The 18,818-nt window shown below is 42.5% G+C and overlaps 1 protein-coding gene across 1 annotated transcript in view; it reads left to right on the forward strand.

The window, feature by feature from the left end:
* The first annotated feature begins 270 nt into the window (after window positions 1–270).
* Window positions 271–18,818, forward strand: part of SLC26A10 (solute carrier family 26 member 10) — a 33,585-nt gene continuing 15,037 nt past the window's right edge. Inside the window, exons 1-12 of the mRNA XM_032212390.1 lie at window positions 271–1,310; window positions 3,537–3,647; window positions 5,239–5,399; window positions 6,343–6,507; window positions 7,477–7,629; window positions 9,594–9,676; window positions 9,926–10,073; window positions 11,323–11,436; window positions 13,495–13,572; window positions 15,847–15,942; window positions 16,634–16,740; window positions 17,615–17,684. Of these exons, the coding sequence (XP_032068281.1) occupies window positions 1,043–1,310; window positions 3,537–3,647; window positions 5,239–5,399; window positions 6,343–6,507; window positions 7,477–7,629; window positions 9,594–9,676; window positions 9,926–10,073; window positions 11,323–11,436; window positions 13,495–13,572; window positions 15,847–15,942; window positions 16,634–16,740; window positions 17,615–17,684 (1,554 nt within the window). The 5' untranslated portion in view covers window positions 271–1,042. The remainder of the gene's footprint in view (window positions 1,311–3,536; window positions 3,648–5,238; window positions 5,400–6,342; window positions 6,508–7,476; window positions 7,630–9,593; window positions 9,677–9,925; window positions 10,074–11,322; window positions 11,437–13,494; window positions 13,573–15,846; window positions 15,943–16,633; window positions 16,741–17,614; window positions 17,685–18,818) is intronic.

The following is an 18,818-nucleotide window of genomic DNA, read 5'->3' on the forward strand; positions in this document are numbered from 1 at the left end:
GCAATCACTGTTACAGCTGTCCCAAACTGAAAAGAGCTGTCTGAAATGGAAAAGATCCCCGAAGTGGAACAAGTCTCTCTTCCAAAGACGCAATAGGACTGGGTGTTTGTTAATATGATTTATTGCGTTAAGGATTTTCTGTCTTCACTGTGAGTTGTATTGTGTTGGGGGGATGCACTGAGGGAGCTCGAACAATCTCATTGTATATATGTTGTGCACTGACAAATAAATTATTATTATTATTTCTTTTATATTATCATCATTATCATTGTCATTTCTGCTTTAGGAACCGCACAGGAGAAGACCTTATTCTACGTGCACCCCACAAATGGATGTCAAACAAGAAGGATATATTTTAGGTGGCCCTAATGTGCAGGCAAATTCACATCAAGATTGAAAGTCTCTCGGAGAATTAGGTCCTATGTTGTTCAGGGCTTTAAAAGAACCCTTACATTGTGTTCAGAAATTAAACCAACACCTTACATTGTGTTCAGAAAACAGCTGACAAGCGACATGGGAAAAACATGCTCTCTGAATTATGCACCGCTAAGCAGGCTAGTTGCTACAATTATTTTTTAATCAAGGGAAACTTGAAACCAGTTCTCGGGGATACCCCTGTATGGATATTAAACTTTCTGAAAATTTGCTGAAAGTTTAAGTAGTCATGAGGGGCATTCAGTTAGGATTCCCCAGCCCCGGCGCTAAGGCAGAGGAACAAAGTAATCCAGCCGCTTTGAAAGAACAGGAGATTGAACTGAAAATGCAAGGACAAGAACGGAAGGTATTGTTCCAGTGAGGGAGGTCTCTGGCTGCAGGGATGCTGGCGAAAGTGTCTGGAGTGCTGACTCAGAGAGTGCCTGGTGGCCGGCGACTGAACTTTGGCCCCTTTGTTTCCTCCTCCTTCCTGCCCAAAACCTCTCTGGCTTTCCAGAGGGAGGAGAATCCCAGCTCCTCAAGTCTTTGATTGGTTCAGAAAGTCAAGTCTAGCCCAGAATAAAAGGTAAGAGGGAGCATCTTGTCAGCCAGCCTGCCATCCCTCAACATGAGCACCTTGGCCTTGTACCGCGGCATCTACACCCAAGAGACCTTCCAAGAAGTCTATGGGGTGCCCCTGGAGCCGGAGAGCAGCCTAGCAGGGATGGTGAAGGGCAGGCTGAGCCGCTGCTGCCGCTGCTCCAAATCAGCAGCCTTGCACTTATTTAGAAGCAGGCTGCCTATTGCAAGTTGGCTGCCCAAATACCAGCCGAAGAAATGGCTTTTGGGGGACCTGGTGTCGGGGTTAACTGTGGGCGTTGTACACATCCCTCAAGGTGAGTTTGTATGTGGGTGTCTGCGGGTGTGCAGGGGTGCAATTAGTTGCAGGGTTATGCAACAGAAGGTGAACAAAAGACTTTAACTTGGGAGCTCGTAGTCATGCGCCCAAGAATTTTGCAGCCTGAACAGGAGCAACAATTCTTTCCTTTTGGAAAAGTCTATTGAACTGCAGAACGAAAACAGGAAAATTTAGGGATGGGCAAACGATACCCTTGACTTTGACCTGTTTCTGTTCCATACTCCATTGAACTCTCTTTCTCTCTCTTCCTCCATAGATTTTTGTTGTCCCAAAATCAGTCTCAAATGTTTTATTTCTGTTTTCCTCACAAGCCTGACAGGAATGCCTTATTGCTGACCTCCATTTTTGGGGAGGGGAAAAATCTTTCTCTCGTTCTCCCTCTCCCACACCAGTAGATTCTGAGAGCTTCCCCACTTCTATAGGGCAGGAGGATTTCTACTTTCTTGTGCTTCCAAACTATTCTTCTGTTCTTCTTAAGGTCTGGTCTCTGCTCTCCTTTCTACTTGGATTTTGATTGCTGGGTCTGCCTGCCTTCCCAGATGTTCCCTGATTCCATGCACAGGGTCCCAAATCCAGCTGTCTTCCTTGTAATTCAAATCTCTGCTGTTCTTCTAACCCCCTCTCTCTTTTTGCCTTTCTTTGCTTCTTCCCCTTATAGAATTTTTTATAGGTAGCTTCTCTCTGCAGACTTTATAACCATTGTCTAGTTTTGGATGGCTGCCTTTTTTCTGCACACTTACCAGGGAGGAAGCCTTATGGGTCTCCGTTGTCTAAGAAAGTGCAGACAGGGTGAGTAGTCAGTCTTTGCTCCAAAGATAGGTTATATTTCGTCTCTGGTGGGAATTGAGAGATTGCAGTTATCCAGCACAAGAGATAAAAGCAAAGTAAAACAAGGAGGCACAGTGCCTAGATGGTTTTTTGCTTTATACTGGGCTTATGCCATGCTTGCCCTCCTGTTTGCTTTTGCCAGCCCAGCCTTTGGCAAGGCACCTGAGCTGGCATTAAAGCCGTGCACACTGCCAAGTCTCTAGCCAAGACTGCTGTTGCATGTCGTCCTCAAACTGTTGACAGAGAGAAACAAGGAGGCTTTGCCAGTCATTCATAGGTCCCAACAAAGAAGATTGGAGGTGCTTTGAGCAAACCTTGAGTGGCGTGAGAGAAGTTATTTTCCTGTTAAGATGTGACATTCAAAATCCTGCATTTCTGTTTCCAGAGGGTGGTTGGTTGTTTACATGAAGCAATGCAAAGCTTTCAACACGTTAAAAATATAAAGGCTCTATCATTTAAACTTCCAGAGACTAGAGCCCAATTCTTTACCAGAATGGAAGCAATATAATAATTAAAGCAGAATGATGAGTGCCTTTCCAGAAAATAAGAGAATACATTTCCCACCAAAGTTTTGAACAGATCATACAGGAAATTGTGTTCACACTCCTTGCATTGGGATGGGAATCGGTGGGAAACACCTGATGTGGTTATAGAATATTTCATTTATATCTATGAAACTTGGAAAGTAACCTTGGATAACATTGTCTCAAAGGTTTACTCTTCAGCTAAGTAATTTTTTTCAAGAAGTGCCATGAGGTGATATTTCTTATCTGAATGTCAGGAATGGAAAGCCTAGAAATGTTTCTCTATTATCGAGAAGCCATGCTGCCGCCGTACTGAATCTAAATATTTGTGGGTTGTGGATTCTCAGTACAAGAGTGAGAAAAATGTTTTGCATGTGGACAAAGGTAGGAAAATTTTGTGTTCAATTGAAGTAGTTGAACACCTGGATGCTGTGGACGTCAATTCCTCTCATCAACCAGAACAGCCAATGACAAGGAATAATGGGAGTTGTAGTGCTATATCCCTGTGTACTGCAGGTCGCTTGCTCCTGCATTAAGTTATTGTTCTGTCAACGTTTTATCCAAGATTAAGTCCTATATTATTGGAAAAGTGAAATAATTTATTGTCACTCAGAGTTGGCTCTTATCCTCTCTACCCAGTTGTAATAGGAAGGGCAGAAGATAGAGCTAAGGCCTTCTGTCCCTACTGTTACCTCAGAGAAACTGATAATGTCAGCAGTGTTTTGTCAGGGCAACCAGACCTACGACTTAGGGTTTATGTTCTTGGAAATCAACTTTCCTGCCCCACTTAATAGTCCATTCTTTGACTTTAGAACTAACGGGGATTCTATGACTCTTTGTTCTTTTTGCAGGAATGGCCTTTGCTTTGCTCACTTCAGTGGCTCCAATCTATGGGCTCTACACTTCATTCTTCCCAGCCTTGTTGTATCTGCTTTTTGGAACAGGACGTCATGTGTCTACAGGTAAGTGACCCAGGTCACTTCCAGATGACCAACTTTCTGTCTCCTAATTCGTTGGAATCCTGTTTAAACTGCCTTCCCCAAATTGATCTGGAATGCTTTGGTTGTTTACAAATCCATTCAGGTATTCAGATATGATAGGCAGTTAATGTTTCTGGACATCCATAGACTTTCTAGAGTTGAAATAACGGTGCCTAGTTCTGTCTTCTGGGATCTGTATCTGAACACAGGTCTCTTCCTTATGTTCCAAATACATTTAGCGCTGTGTGTGTGTGTGTATGAGAGAGGGAGAGGGAGAGAAAGAGAGAAATATATAATTTCATACCCCTGCCCATTTCAACTACAAGGCATCAAGATGCTGCTTCTGAAGCTACTGTCAAGAAGGAAACTTTGGCAGCTACGTGCCCCTTTGTTTCAACTTGCCATTAGAGTAAGGGGAGGGGAGGTGTTGCTTTAGAATGGATTAGATGGAGAAATGAAACCTCTATGATTCCGCTGAAGATCGTGAGAGCCTGAAACCTTTCCAAGGACATTGTAGCAGGTGTGGAGTTGAAGCAGATGGTTCCCATAACAAAATGAAATTCTTTACATGGATTACGTGAGAGATTGAGAAGGGAAATTATTGTTTAAGTCTATGAGCCGGTGTTTGGGAACCTCAAAGTTAGTTTTGCTTCGACATGCAGTGCAGTGTATTCCATAAACAGTAAGATTTTTGAAGACGGAATGAATGAATGGAGTTTTATTTGGAATCTCGAACTGGCTGTTGACAGCTACATTTACTGTCATGATATGATATTTCCAGAGGTACCTCGTGGCCATCACATTATCTCAAATTGCTTGTACATGCATGCTTCTGGCTAAACAGATAACTGATAAACAGGAAGTTCACCTTAGGAACGCACATTCCCCTAGAAGACTTTCTGTCAGGATTCAGTAATTGTCTGTGGTTTCTGGTTGGGGAAATGCTCTTTGGGGTGCTTCTTGATGTAATATTTTACAGACCTACACTCATAACATATTATTATGTATATTATGCTCAGGTTAATTTTATTGCTGCTTTAAATGAACTTAAAATGTGAAACCTTTCTGAAGCGCTGGATTGAGTGTTCAGTTATGGTGGATGCTCAGGTCAAGTCCTGCATGACTTATTGCAAAAGTGTCGAGTTTTTATTGTCCATTTCCTTGATTTATTCAAAGAATATTATTCTTTGAGCTCTCCAACCTCTTCTTATACTTTCCTTTCTTATCTCAGAAATAAGGAAGAGAAAAATAGGAATGTCTTTTAATTAGTACTGGGAATTCTCCTTTTGAATATTATTCATACATACTGTATCAGCTTTTCTTCAAGGCCCAGTATGTTGTTCAAACCATGGGTAACTTCTACTGCTAAAGTAACTCCTATTGCTCTTGGTCCTGCAATGTGTCAAAGAGTGTTACATAATAGAGTAGGGAGAGGAAAATTGTCATCTTTCACCTGATTTGGACTCCAGTTCCCATAAGACCCTAATTCCTTGCTCTTACATTTGGAATTGGGGGTATTTAACCAGGAGATTAAAACCTTGTCTTCCTACCTCATCCTTTTCCCACTCTACAGGCACATTTGCTGTGGTCAGTCTGATGACGGGCTCCGTGGTGGAGCGCTTGGTCCCCATCCCCCAGCATTCCAATGGCACAGGTCCTGCTGAGGTCCCCTTGTTGGAGAGACAACGCATTGAGGTAGCTGCTGCAGTGGCCTTTTTCATGGGGCTCCTCATGGTGAGTTCCGGTGGATGCTGTAACTTTATTGGGCCTGTGCAGATGGATCCAGCGGGACGCCTTGTATGACACAAACAATTGATTGTGTTATCATGCTGTGGGAATATTAGTTTGACAAATTAGAAGTTATTTCTAAACTTGAGCATTTAGTTTTGTCCACTTAATTAAACTGTATGTATGCATGTATGTATGTATATAGAAGATATTTTATATATATATAATATCTTCTCATAGGTAAGATTTTCAGTGATAAATAATAATAAATAATTATGCATTATTAATAAGGAATTGTGAAGCAATATAAATGTAACTTGACATGTTTCATATATTGTTTGATAATATTTGAAAATATTGAATTGTAATTTTTCTTTTATTGCTTTTGTTTTAATTTTTCTTAAGTTTAACAAGCAAACCAGTACTAATAAAATACTTTAAAGTATTTTAAATTTTTTAAATGTCCCTATGCAGTTTTCCTACTTATCTGTTTTATAGTGTTTATTTAGTGTGATAACAGTGGGGCCAAGCAATCCCTAAAGATCAATTAAGGTTACTGTCCAGAACTTTCAGTTCAGCAATGTGGTGTGTGTGTGTGTGTGTGTATACAGTACAGAGTATGTATTTTATATGTATATGTATATAAAATTATTATCTATATATTTCAAGCTTACGTTCACACAAGTATAAAAATTAGAACGTTGCTTCATTAAAACAAAGATTGCTGAGATAGTTGAAGGAAGTTTTAAGGGTTCTTTCAATATATCTATAACCCTGAAAATAAAAACAGAAGAGAAATTTTCTAATTTTGCCTGGAAAGGAGCAAACTTAACAACAGCCCCATGTTGCGTGGCTTTCTTTACCTGTGGAAGAGGCAAAAACCAAGCACTGCATCTTTTTCTAGGGAATTTCACATAACTAACTCAGGCATCTCTTTCCTTAACCCCAGGTCATGATGTTCCTGCTTCACTTGGGCTTCCTTTCCACCTACCTCTCGGAACCAGTGGTCAAGGCTTTTACGAGTGCCGCTGCCTTGCATGTGGTGGTTTCTCAGCTACAGAGCCTCCTGGGCATTTCCTTACCACGCCCCAATGGCTACTTCGCCATTTTCAAGGTATGGGACATTCTGGGGCCATTTATGAAGAGAGAAGATGCCTCTCATCCTTAATTCATCTAACCCTGTTCTAATATACAGCTAGTCCTCAACTTATGACCACAATTGTGCCCAAAATTTCTTTTGCTAAGTGAGACATTTGTAAAGTGAATTTTGCTCCATTTTACGACTTTTCTTGCCACATTTGTTAAGCGAATCACTGCAGTTGTTAAGTTAGTAATATGGTTGTTAAGTGACTCTGGCTTGTCAGAAGGTCACAAAAGGGATCCCATAACCCCGTGACACTGCAACTGTCATAAATGTAAGTCAGTTGTCAGGCGTCCAAATATGAATCACCTGACCATGGGGATGGTGCAACGGTCATAAGTGTGAAAAATGGTCTTAAATCACTTTTCTAAGGGCCGTTGTAACTTTGAATGGTCTCTAAGCAAACTGTTGTAAGTCGAGGACTATCTGTACTGAAGATGTTTGTTTCTCTAAGCTTCTATGAGCCTACCCTCTTAAGTAGGCCATTTAAGAAACTGGAGCTGCAGGGATTGCAGAAATGTTCTTTATTATAGTATGAAGAATAACAGAATCTTGAAAACCTGCCTGCTCCATCTTAACACAAAACAAAATCAAGATAGGGAATTTTGAGTTTCTTTCTCATGTTTTCCTCCATCTCGGGACTAGGTAATTTACTCTTCTGCTAAACAACTACGCTGTACCTTCCTCAAGGTTTGCATTGCATTCCTTGCCGTATCTTTTCTTAAGCTTAGCTATGCTTTGTCTTTCCTTCCCTCCCCGGGTTACTTTAGGTAAAATGCAATGGATCCTCAGCTCTGCTGAGCCAGTCTAGAAGGGCCCTTAGTGACTGCTGCTGGAAGGGTTCAGTAAATGTACTTGGTGCCTTGACTTCCCAGGCTGCTCAATGAGCATATGTTCAATTCTAGTTTATTCAATGGGAACGATCTCTGTGTTATTCCCTAGACACTGGCATCTGTTGTGGAAGCCTTACCCTTAACCAACATGGCAGAACTGCTTATCTCAGGGCTCTGCTTAGCTGTGCTGGTACCGATCAAAGAAATCAACCACCGCTACCGTAGCCGGATGTGGGTCCCCATCCCAGGAGAGATAATCATGGCAAGTACTCTGCCTTCACTCTATCAAATACAACCACTGATGGCCCTGCGTAAGTTGGGGAAGCTCATTCCTTAACTTAACAAATTGATGTACACAGAATTCATTGCTTCCTTTGTCTGTTTGTTGAGATTATCAATATATTTAGGTTATTAACATACATTACACCCCCTACACACACATACACACACACACACACACACCAGAAGTGGGTTGCTACCTTCTGCACCAGTTTGGGTGAACCAGTAGTGGAATGTTGGACTAGGTTCAAGAGCCAGCAGCGACCCAGGCTGGCCACTCCTCCAAACTGGTTCCCCGGTCGTCAGTGTTCTTTTGTCCTTTTTAAATGTTCTGAGCCTGTGCAGAACTATTTACAAGCAACTGCGCATGCAGGTGCTGCGAACCGGCAATAACGCTGGCATCAACCCACCCCTCATACATGCAGACACACACTCACACACAATCTCATACACACTGGAGTGTCAGAGTTTGTTGCATAAATTCAAACCCAGAAACATACACAGATAACTGATGGAGCAGGATTCGTTAGCTTCTTTATATACGTACGAATAAATGAATAAATGTACAATACCAGCAGGTGGTTCTTCCAAGTAAACACAAAGCAGGAGAGTTACAGACAAACACATGTCCTCATATCCACCTAACCATGGCACAAATGTGGTCTTGAGGCAGCTTAAAGTTGTTAGTTATTCCCAGTTTTAAAGGGGTGTTTTCCCTCTTCTTCTGAGCCTGATTGCCATTGACACACTCTAGCACGCTTCACACACGATCATTGCTAACATAAGCAGGGGTGGGCAGCTTTTAATAGACAGCCTCTTCTGTGGTGGGCAGATCCCCCAGTCCAATCACTGGAAATAGCCCCTCACCGCAATTTTGTCTTGGGCCACAGGGGAGACTAAACTTCTGCAGAGGTATCTGCCTGACCCATTCTTTCTCCAGCATTTGGCAAATCCTCCACAGATACCTCACAAACAAAGTTTAGCATATTTCTGAATAAAGGGCTGAATCTCTGCCTAGTAATCAGGACGCACTGTTTCGAAAAATAGTGCCAGGAGTATGCTGTAGGGAGAATTGATTAAAACCAGGAAAGATATCTAGGTTCTATCAGCTATATGTTGCTGGTTTTGTTGCCACCAAGCGCATAAAAAGATTTTCCACTGCTTCTGTCAACCGTGGGTTTTCTACACTTGTAATTTTGACTGTTTTTATCACAATGGGAGGGGATGGTGCCATTTCGCCTAGTCTGTTCTAGAATACTGGATCAGAGGTGGTATTCAGCAGGTTCTGATCAGTTCTGGAGAACCGGTAGCAGAAATTTTGAGTAGTTCAGAGAACTGGTAAATACCACCTCTGACTGGCCTCGCCCCATCTATTCTCTGCCTCCCGAGTCCCGGCTGGTCAGAAAGAAATGGGGATTTTGCAATATCCTTCCCCTGGAGTGGAAAGGGAATGGAGCTTTTACAATATCCTTTCCCTGCCACACCCACCAAGCCACGCCCACCAAGCCACGCCCACCAAGCCACGCCACACCCACAGAACCAGTAGTAAAAAAAATTGAATCCCACCACTGTACTGGACATACTGCCAGCACTGCCATTCTGTTGCAATATTTTGCAGCACTTGCCCAAGAGAAACACAAGTTACCTAAAACTTGATCTTCTTTTTAAAGATATAAATGCTAGCTCTAGCTGACATAGGAAAAAAATATTGTTAACTCAGTTCAGTATTCATCCCTAACATACTTAATAAATTCAGGTTGCCCTATTGCGGCAAAATATATTTGAGAGATAAATATACTTGGAGACACTTGATTTTTCAGATCTCCAGATATTAACAGCTGCAATCAATTTTTTTCAAAGACAATGTTGTTGTTGGCTTTTTCAAAATAAAGATCTTGTGGATAGCACTTCTTTTAATTATGTTATTTATTTGACTTCTTGCAATAGGTACTGCTGGCCACGGGAATCTGTTTTGCTTCCTCTCTGAATACCCACTATAATGTACAGATCGTTGGGCACCTCCCAGCTGGGTAAGTTCCTTCTCTATCTCCATTTTGCACATTTTGTGCATTGGCAAGAGGCAAGGGCACTGCTACTCTATTGGCATGGCATTGAAAATTCAATTTCCTGTCTTAGCCTGATGCTCTGGATTGGACCATACAGGGCGGGGGGTGGGGAAGGGGCTTCAGTTTTGCCCTGGATATGGATGATGGGGAGGGGCAATGAGTGATCTCTTTTGTAGCACACAATGTTTCCCATCCCACCATTCTTTCATGCAGGTTCCCACAGCCCCAGCTCCCAGCTCTGCATCTGCTGCCCCAAGTGTTGGGGGACACGGTGGCCCTCGCTTTCGTGGCCTACGCCATCTCAGTGTCCCTGGCCATGATCTACGCCGAGAAGTACCACTATGTTATTGATCCCAACCAGGTGTGTGTCCATCCTGAGAGCCTGGGTCTCCTCAAAAAGGGAGAAATGGATACTTCCGGTCCAGGAGTCTGCCTAGCTGCCCATCCCTTTATGCTTGTCAACCTATTTTAACTCCTTGTATCCTGAATGATGCGGTGGCTCAGTGGCTAAGACGCTGAGCTTGTCGGTCAGGAGGTTGGCAGTTTAGTGGCTCCAATCCCTAGCACCACGTAATGGAATGAGCTCCCGTTACTTGTCCCAGCTTCTGCCAGCCTAGCAGTTCGAAAGCATGTAAAAAATACAAATAGAAAAATAGGAACCACCTTTGGTGGGAACAGTGTTCTGTGCATCTTTGGCATTTAGTCATGCCGGCCGCATGACTACAGAGATGCCTTCGGACAGCACTGGCTCTTCGGTTTTGAAACGGAGATGAGCACGCCCCCCTAGAGTCGGGAACGAGTAGCACATATGTTCGAGCGGAACCTTTACCTTTACTATCCTGAAGGATCTGGTTTTCACAGCGTCCTCCTTCCTTTTACTGGATTAAATTCACAGCCAGGTTGAATGGGCTTCTGATTCTGACTTGAAGTTTCAGACTGATATCAGTGACAGGCAGAATAGGAGCTACCCAATGCTTGATTCTTTTCCACTGGGTTTCAAGTCATTTAAAAATGTCTCATGAAGCCCGTGTGAGGCCAACACTCCCATTCTCAAACCGTTTTCATTGGGCTGTTGCTCTGCAAATGGAAGCTTTCATTTCAGAATCTGAAGTTTAGGGCTGAACTTTGCGGTAGACGTCCCTGTAGTTGGGTTCTGCACTACCCCTTTTTCTTCCAGCCATGCTTCAGGTCCTGCTAAAGGCAAAGCAATGGATGTTTCTGCCATCTTCACTACTGAAGATAGTGGGGTTTTCCAAGCTGCATATTAAATGTTCCTCAAGTTGGAGACATTTTCCCTAAGGTGCATTTTGTTCACATCCACTTTAATAGGCTTTGGCTAAGCGTTAGAGCAGAAATTTCAAAGCCAAATCTCAGTGTAGTCAAAACCAACCCAGATTTTAACTCTTTGAGAGTTAAATAGCTTTTCCGGTTGAAGAACCCTGAAAACTATAATTCTCTGAGATTTGTACTGTGATCGTCATGAATTTGAAGTATTAGCCAAATTCCTTGGAAAGAGGGAGATTAGATAATAAATCCAATTAAACCTGTGCTCTATTTGTGTCGTAGAATAACCAGAGACCAACCTGCTTTTGTTCTCTGTTATCCCACAGGAACTTCTGGCTCATGGGGTTTCAAACCTAGTCTCTTCCTTGTTCACCTGTTTCCCCAGTTCAGCCACTCTGGCTACAACTAACATTTTGGAGAGTACAGGTGGACACACTCAGGTACTTGGAGGATGTCTTATTTGGTACATTTCTTTTTGCTGATTAAATACATCAGAAGCAAACAGCAGATTCCCACCGTATTTTTTGGAGTATAAAACGCACTTTTCCACTTAAAAAAAGAGGCTGAAAATCTGGGTGCATTTTTTACACTGAATATAGCATTTTTTTCCCTCCTGAAACACCACTCCCTTCACCAAAATGGCCGTGCATAGCCTTTAAGAGGCTTCCAAAGTGCTCCTGGAGGCTGAGGAGGGCGAAAATGAGTGAAAAACAGGCTGTTTTTTTGCTCAGTTTTGCCCTCCCACCCCAGCCACCAGGAGCACTCTATAAGCCTCCTAAAGGCTATGCATGCCCTTTTTTGACTCAAAACAGGCCCATTTTCACAAAAAATGGACAATTTTTGCTCGTTTTGGGGGACCCCGAGCACTCTACAAGCCTCCTAAAGGCTATGCATGTCCTTTTTTTGACAAAAAATAGGCCCATTTTCACAAAAATGGGCCGTTTTTGGGAGGTCTGCAGAGCGCAAAAACTTTTTTTTAAATTTGCCTCTTCAAAATTGTGGTGCAACTTATACTCCAGTGCGTCTTATACTCTGAAAAATACGGTATATATTCAAATACCTAGTACATTTGCAAAAGCACGAAAGATATTTGGTTTTGATGTGGATGTGGCAGTAACAGTGGCTGGCTAATTTTTTTTTTCCTCCCTGCCAGGACTTCTCTGTCTTCAAAACTTGCACCAAGAAGATTCACTAACTTGGGGGAGACGTTTCAGATACAAAGACTTTTCTAATTATATATTTTCCAACCAGGAAACAAAAATAGCAAATCTGATTCTTGGTTGGGTTATGGCACTCCAGCTTTCAGTGAGAGTCACCCCAATAGGTCTTACTATTTCCTCATTTCCATGCTGGGGATGGGGGGAACATCTACCTCTGATGAAGCTGTACAGAGCCCCTGTATGAATGTGAAGTGTGAATCTCTCAGATTTGGTGTTTGATCAGCAAGATATACATTTAGGGAGTGTAGAAATCTACATGTATGGATACATAATTTCAAAATGAATAATCCTGCATTCAAGATTAATCTGGATAGTGATCCCAATTTAGCTAGAGTTCTGTAATTTAGAAGCTGAAAAAAGCAATACCCTCCTGTATTTGTTTATTTTTTTAAAAATGTAAAGCAAAAAAATATTTACATTGGTTTAAGAACTGCTCTACAAATTTCTCTGGAACAAGGAGATGACGAAAAGCAAGGAGAATTTAGATCCTTAGCCTTGGATTTGTGGATTCCTCCTTCATGATTTTGGTCCAATCTATACCTTACCACTTTCTCCTACTACTTAATGTTGAAGTTTCGAATATGGGAAGAAAGTGATATTCCCACCACCCCCTTATATTTCTTCGTCTATAACAACTAAAAGATATACATTATATTCCAATTGTGTCCATATCCCCTCCAAAACAACATATATTCTTGGGTAGGTTTATTCCCTTTGCCTTCCACCAACACTGATTTTATAACCCACCCACCCCAAATTTCATTATAATTATTATATATGGGGGGAAAAGTGAGATCAACGTTTGGGGAAGAGAAAGAATTTTAACTAAACTTTCCCATCCAAAGTGCTTTCCTGCCAGTGTTAGAAGAAGAAATCTGTCCCAAGCTTTCTGGAGATGGTCTCAGAATATGCTATCTGAGAAGCTAAAGGAATGCTTTATATTAGCATAATGGCAAATAAAGATCTGTTTATCTATTTGCTACTACTACCTCTTGGGTACTATGCAATACAAATAGAGGTGAGTTGCTCCCTGTTTGGTCTGGATCGGGTGAACTGGTGGTAGCGGTGGCGGGAAGCTCCGCCCACCCACCCAGACGCTTCTGCGCATGCGCAGAAGTGTTGCATGTGTGTGTGAGCACACCCGAACCAGTAGTAAAATAATTGGCAACCCACCACTGAATACAAAGAATACTTATTATTATTTTTTGCTTGGTTCCCAATAAACCTATTGTCTTTCTGTTATTCTGCCATGACTTAATCAGCCTTTCTTACCCACAGCTTTCTGGACTCTTCACCAGTGCCATTGTCCTGATTGTGTTAATATGGATTGGACCGCTCTTTCATTATTTACCAAAGGTGAGATAGATGCAGGAATGGTTTGGCAAATCTAAAGAATGATGTTTTTTTTTAAAAAAACAACTCCTCCAACAAGAATAGTTTATGCGCATCTATTTTAAGTGTCTTTCGTATGTATCATTTGGATATGTAGCTTCGATAAATGATTGTGGACTGAGGCTGCTGGGTTTCTTTAATAAGTGTTTTATTTATTGGGTTAGTTTTGGTTAACCCTAAGCCAGGAGTCAGCAACACGTGGCTCTGGAGCTGCATGTGGCTCTTTCATCCGTCTGCTGCGGCTCCCTGTCACTGGTTGTCTCCACAAATGATAGGGTTAGGGCTTTTGGTTAGGACAGGTAGAGGTAAAAGGACACCATGCTAGGAGGAGACTATGGTGGGGGAACGGGACTTCCAGTCAACAGAAGAAAAAGGATCCCACGCTAGGAGGAGACTCTATGGTGGGGGAACCAGACTTCCGGTCGGCTCCAGAATTGAACAGGGGACTTTCGGTTAGGACCTTTGTGGCTCTATGAGTGTTTAAGGTTGCCAACCACCAGAGTAAACAATACTTAGCAATGGTAACTGCCAGCAAAGTTTCTCAAGAGGGCCATTGTGCCTTTAACAAGAAGCTTCCTCCTTGTGACCTTGGCCTTGCATTGCTATCTTTTCAGTGTAACTCTGGAATTTCTAATCAACTGTTCCTTTATTGTCTGTCGGTCAATCAGTTCTTGGGCGTGGGGTAGGTCCTAAGGACTAATTTCCTTCCAGTAATGGTTTTCTTTGAGAAATAGCACTGTTTTAGAATTTAAAAACAAAAAAAAAGAGAAGACGACAGAAAACCATTAGCGACTAAACTGTCATTTTCAGGAAATAGGAGCTAACTATTTAAGGATACATTCTATGGAAATTCAGTAATGTTGCATCTTCACTGAACAAAAAACAGTTACATGAAACTAAACCTATGAGAAAGAAATTGTTGAAGTTAAAATACAGTACATATTTGGGAGGGGCCGATGCGGAATAAGTCTAGTTTTTTTCAAAAAATATACTAGCATTTTAAGCACAGGCATGGGATAAGTTACCATCCCTTAAATTTCACATCCAATTGTAGAAAAGCAGTGTCTCAATAATGCTAAAATGGCACAGTCTAGAAGCCCATTCTTACAAATATTACATGGCCAGAGGTGGTATCCAGCCGGACCACTTCGCCTGAACCGATAGCGGGAATCACGGGTGAGCCTGCCCACCTGCCCTGGCTATATGCTGCTTATTTAGGCACGTTTTTGAGGCCAGGCGCATGCGCGGAATGCATGCGTGCAAGTAAAGTGCATGCGTGGAAGGCACAGCAAACTGGTAGTAACGAAATGTGCAACCCACCGCTGGACATGGCAGTTCTTAAAATCTAGCCTGGCACATGGTTAGACATTGGATTTAGATTTATCTAAGTATCTGTAGGTTGTGTTGTACACATTCTGAAGCTTTGACCCAAGATGTAGCAGTTCAATATCCACACCAGTCAATTTAGATTGCCAAAAAGTGAGAAACTGCCATAGTTTCCAAACACTGTTATCATCTGTGATTACAACAATGTATGGGTGTATGTATTTATTAGGGCTATGTTGTCTTGGAACTCTATTATATGAAGTCCCCATCATTACATCATCCATTCTAAATGCTACTGAATTCCTATTGAGGCTTTAAAATAGGAATTTAAAGTATTTTAAAAAATACTCCTCCTTAGCAGGAAAGAAGAACATCTGGAACAGCTATTGAAAAATAAACAAGAAGATGTCAATGGGGGACTCCTTTGAGCAAGGGAAAGTCTACTCTCATTGAGCGAAAAGACAACAAGAGTAGTTACTCTAGATTAAGACCTGTGTTTTTAGACAGACACATTAAGTTATTTTCTGGTTAAATGAATATTTTTGGTTCTCTATTTTCCCGTAATCATGTGTGGGTTCATTAAAATAATAATTTTCTACGCTTACTAAAGTCTAGGTTCATAAGTACCATATAATCACTGCAGCTAACATATCTATAAGCCTGAAAATAAAAAAAGGAAGGCAATGTCCTACTTTTGTCCTAGGAAGGACCAAACCCCCAATTCCTATTGGGGGCAGCAACTTATTAATGAAGGAGGAAATTGCTTGGGTGGGATTAGGAAGGAGGAGTTTTTGACAGTAAACAAAGGAAATTTGAGCAGGAGAGGACATGTCAATCCCGCTAGCCAATCTTGACCTGTTTTGAAAAGACAGTGACCCTTTATGTGATTCCTGATTTCCTTTTTCATGTTAGGCGGTCCTAGCTTGTATCAATGTCACCAGCCTTCGACAGATGTTTCTGCAGTTCCGGGACTTACCTGAGCTGTGGCGGATCAGCCATGTGGACTTTGTAAGTGACAATAGCATCTGGGAATCTCCTAATTCGGATACCTAGCTATTAAAAATGAAGCCTTATACTGTAGAACAGGGGTGTCAAATCCAATTTCATTGAGGGCTGCATCAGGGTTGTGTTTGATCTCGGGGAGATGGGGTGGCCCAAGTGCTCTGCCAGCAAAAACGGGCTCCCAAGCTCCGTTTTCGGCTGCAACAGCCTCCTGCAACCATCTGCCAGTGAAAATGGAGCTTGGGTTGGTGGGGGGCACATGCAGCCCTCATGAGTTCCATTTGCAGTTGGGACAGCCTCCTGCAACACTCTGCCAGTGAAAAGGGCCATGTGGGGCCTTCCCAGGCTGTGTTTTAGCTGGCAGAAACAGACATTCACTATTTCCAGGGCGGTTCCACGGGCCAAATCTAAGCTCCCCATGGGTCGGATTCGGACCCCAGACCTCCTGCTGTAGATGTTCTTTCTCCTATAACTGTTGATATAATTATTCAGCACATGCATTTGGAATCTATTATTGCTTTTGTCATTGAACCGCATCTGTTATTCTGCCATTTCTTTAACTTATGAAATGTGAAGGCTGTCCTAATTTAAAGGTGTGATAGGCTGGAATGGGATGGTCTCCACTGATCTTTTTGGAACTTCCTGTGCTGGTTCAGAATTGGGTGGCTCTATTACTATCTTTTCAATTCTTTTACAGGCTGTGTGGATGGTCACATGGCTTTCCGTGGTTATTCTCAGTGTGGACTTTGGCCTGGCAGTGGGGGTCGTGTTCTCCATGATGACCGTTGTATGCCGCACACAGAGGTAACTTCATACTCATGGTCCTTCCTTTGCTACATTATATTGCTGAATGCTGGATTAAAGCCCAGCTTTAAGTCGAGGTGGCGCAGTGGGTAGAGTGCAGTACTGCAGGCCACTTCAGCTGACTGCTAGTTCAGCAGTTCAGCGGTTCAAATCTCACCGGCTCAGGGTTGACTCAGCCTTCCATCCTTCCGAGGTGGGTAAAATGAGGACCCAGATTGTGGGGGCGATATGCTGACTCTGTAAACTGCTTACAGAGGGCTGAAAGCCCTATGAAGCGGTATATAAATCTAACTGCTATTGCTATTTTGGGATCCAAGCAGTGGTGGGATTCAATTGGTGTAGCAACTGGTTTTGTGCGCATTTTGCTGTGTGCGCACGGACATTGTATTTGAAATCAGCACTAAATCTTACCTTTTCCTGCAGCCCCGGTGAGTAAAACAGCTGAGATGTGGCAATCAGCTGGGCTTCAAACAAAGGAAATATAGGACGGAATAGAGCAGGAGCGGGTGGGCGGGGCCAACTGTTTGCTGGAACAAGAACCGGCTGAATCCCACCCAGGTCCCCTTTTTAAGTGTACCAAAAAGATCATTCTTGAAAGGGTCATTCTTGATCATTAAAATTAAGGCAGATTTTCTGCCCCACCTCTTCTCCTCAGCCATAGGCCAGGGCTAAGTCCTTCTTACATTCATGTAAATATGCAGAGTACCCTCTAAGAATGTATCCTTTTGAAACGCTATCTCTGCCTTGTCCCAAAAGGCCATCAAAATATTATATGCATGCTTCTTGGGGCATAAGCTATTCTACCTGATGTAATAATGTAATACAACTTTACTCTGAATGCCTTTCTTTATTCATTCATTCATTCATTTTACAGGGCTGAATGCTCTGTGCTGGGCAGGGCAGCCGATACGGAAATCTACCAGCCTGTGAAGTACAATAGCAAGGTAAAAGTGGTGGAAATTTCACTTACTTACCGTATTTTTTCGGAGTATAAGACGCACCAGAGTATAAGACTCACCAAGGTTTTGAAGAGGCAAATTAAAAAAAAAAGTTTTTGCACTATGCAAACCTCCCAAAGACAGCTGGTTTTTCGCGAAAATGGGCCCGTTTTTTCCCCAAAGAAAGGCATGAATAGCCTTTAGGGGGCTTGCAGAGTGCTCCTGGGGGGTGGACCCCCAAAACAAGCAAAAAAACAGCAATTTGTTTGCAAAAACTGGCTCATTTTTTGTCCCCCCAAATATGCATGCATAGCCTTTAGGGGGCTTATAGAGTGATCCTGGGGGCTGGGGGGGGGGAATTGAGCAAAAAACGGCCTGTTTTTCACTCATTTCTGCCCTCTCCATCCCCAAGGAGCTCTCTAAAAGCCTCCGTGAGGCTATGCACGGCCATTTTGGTGAAGGGGGTGGGGTTTCAGGAAGCAAAAAGTGTGGTATTCAGTGTATAAGACCACCCAGATTTTCAGCCTCTTTTTTGAGGGAAAAAGGTGTGTCTTATACTCTGAAAAATATGGTACCTGGCTGGGAGAAAGTCTCTTTGAACTCTCAACAGGACTAATTCCTGTGCTGATATGTGTAGAAGCTGCCTTAATATAGGATCATCTTGCTTTGGAACAAGATGAAGTTATTTTATTCTTAATAAAGGTGGGGGGGGAACTCTGAATGAGCACAGGTTGTTATAATGTTCTAATTTTAGAAGTTCAGAGATCTTCCAGAAGTGTAATTTTATTGCGTAGACTACTTAACAAGGGCATTTAATTTTTAAGGAAGAAGGATACTTGTGCTACAGTGCAAACTCTGAAGTCTAGTCTGTAACAGGAGCCCGGCAAAGATTTGATGATGTTATCCATTTAGTCATGTCCAATTCTTGGCGATTCTATGGGCCAGGTCTCTCCACATCTTCTGATCTTGCATTGCTTCTTTGAGTTTTTCTGTCTGGCTGGTATCCTCCGAATACCATCCGCTGGCCAATGCCAATTGGCGACCACCCGGAGGAGGGCCTTCTCTGTGGCTGCTCCGGCCCTTTGGAACGAGCTCCCCGTGGAGATTCGAACCCTCACCACCCTCCAGGCCTTCTGCAAA

Source organism: Thamnophis elegans, chromosome 2, assembly GCF_009769535.1.
Source record: "Thamnophis elegans isolate rThaEle1 chromosome 2, rThaEle1.pri, whole genome shotgun sequence".
Lineage (NCBI taxonomy): Eukaryota > Metazoa > Chordata > Lepidosauria > Squamata > Colubridae > Thamnophis > Thamnophis elegans.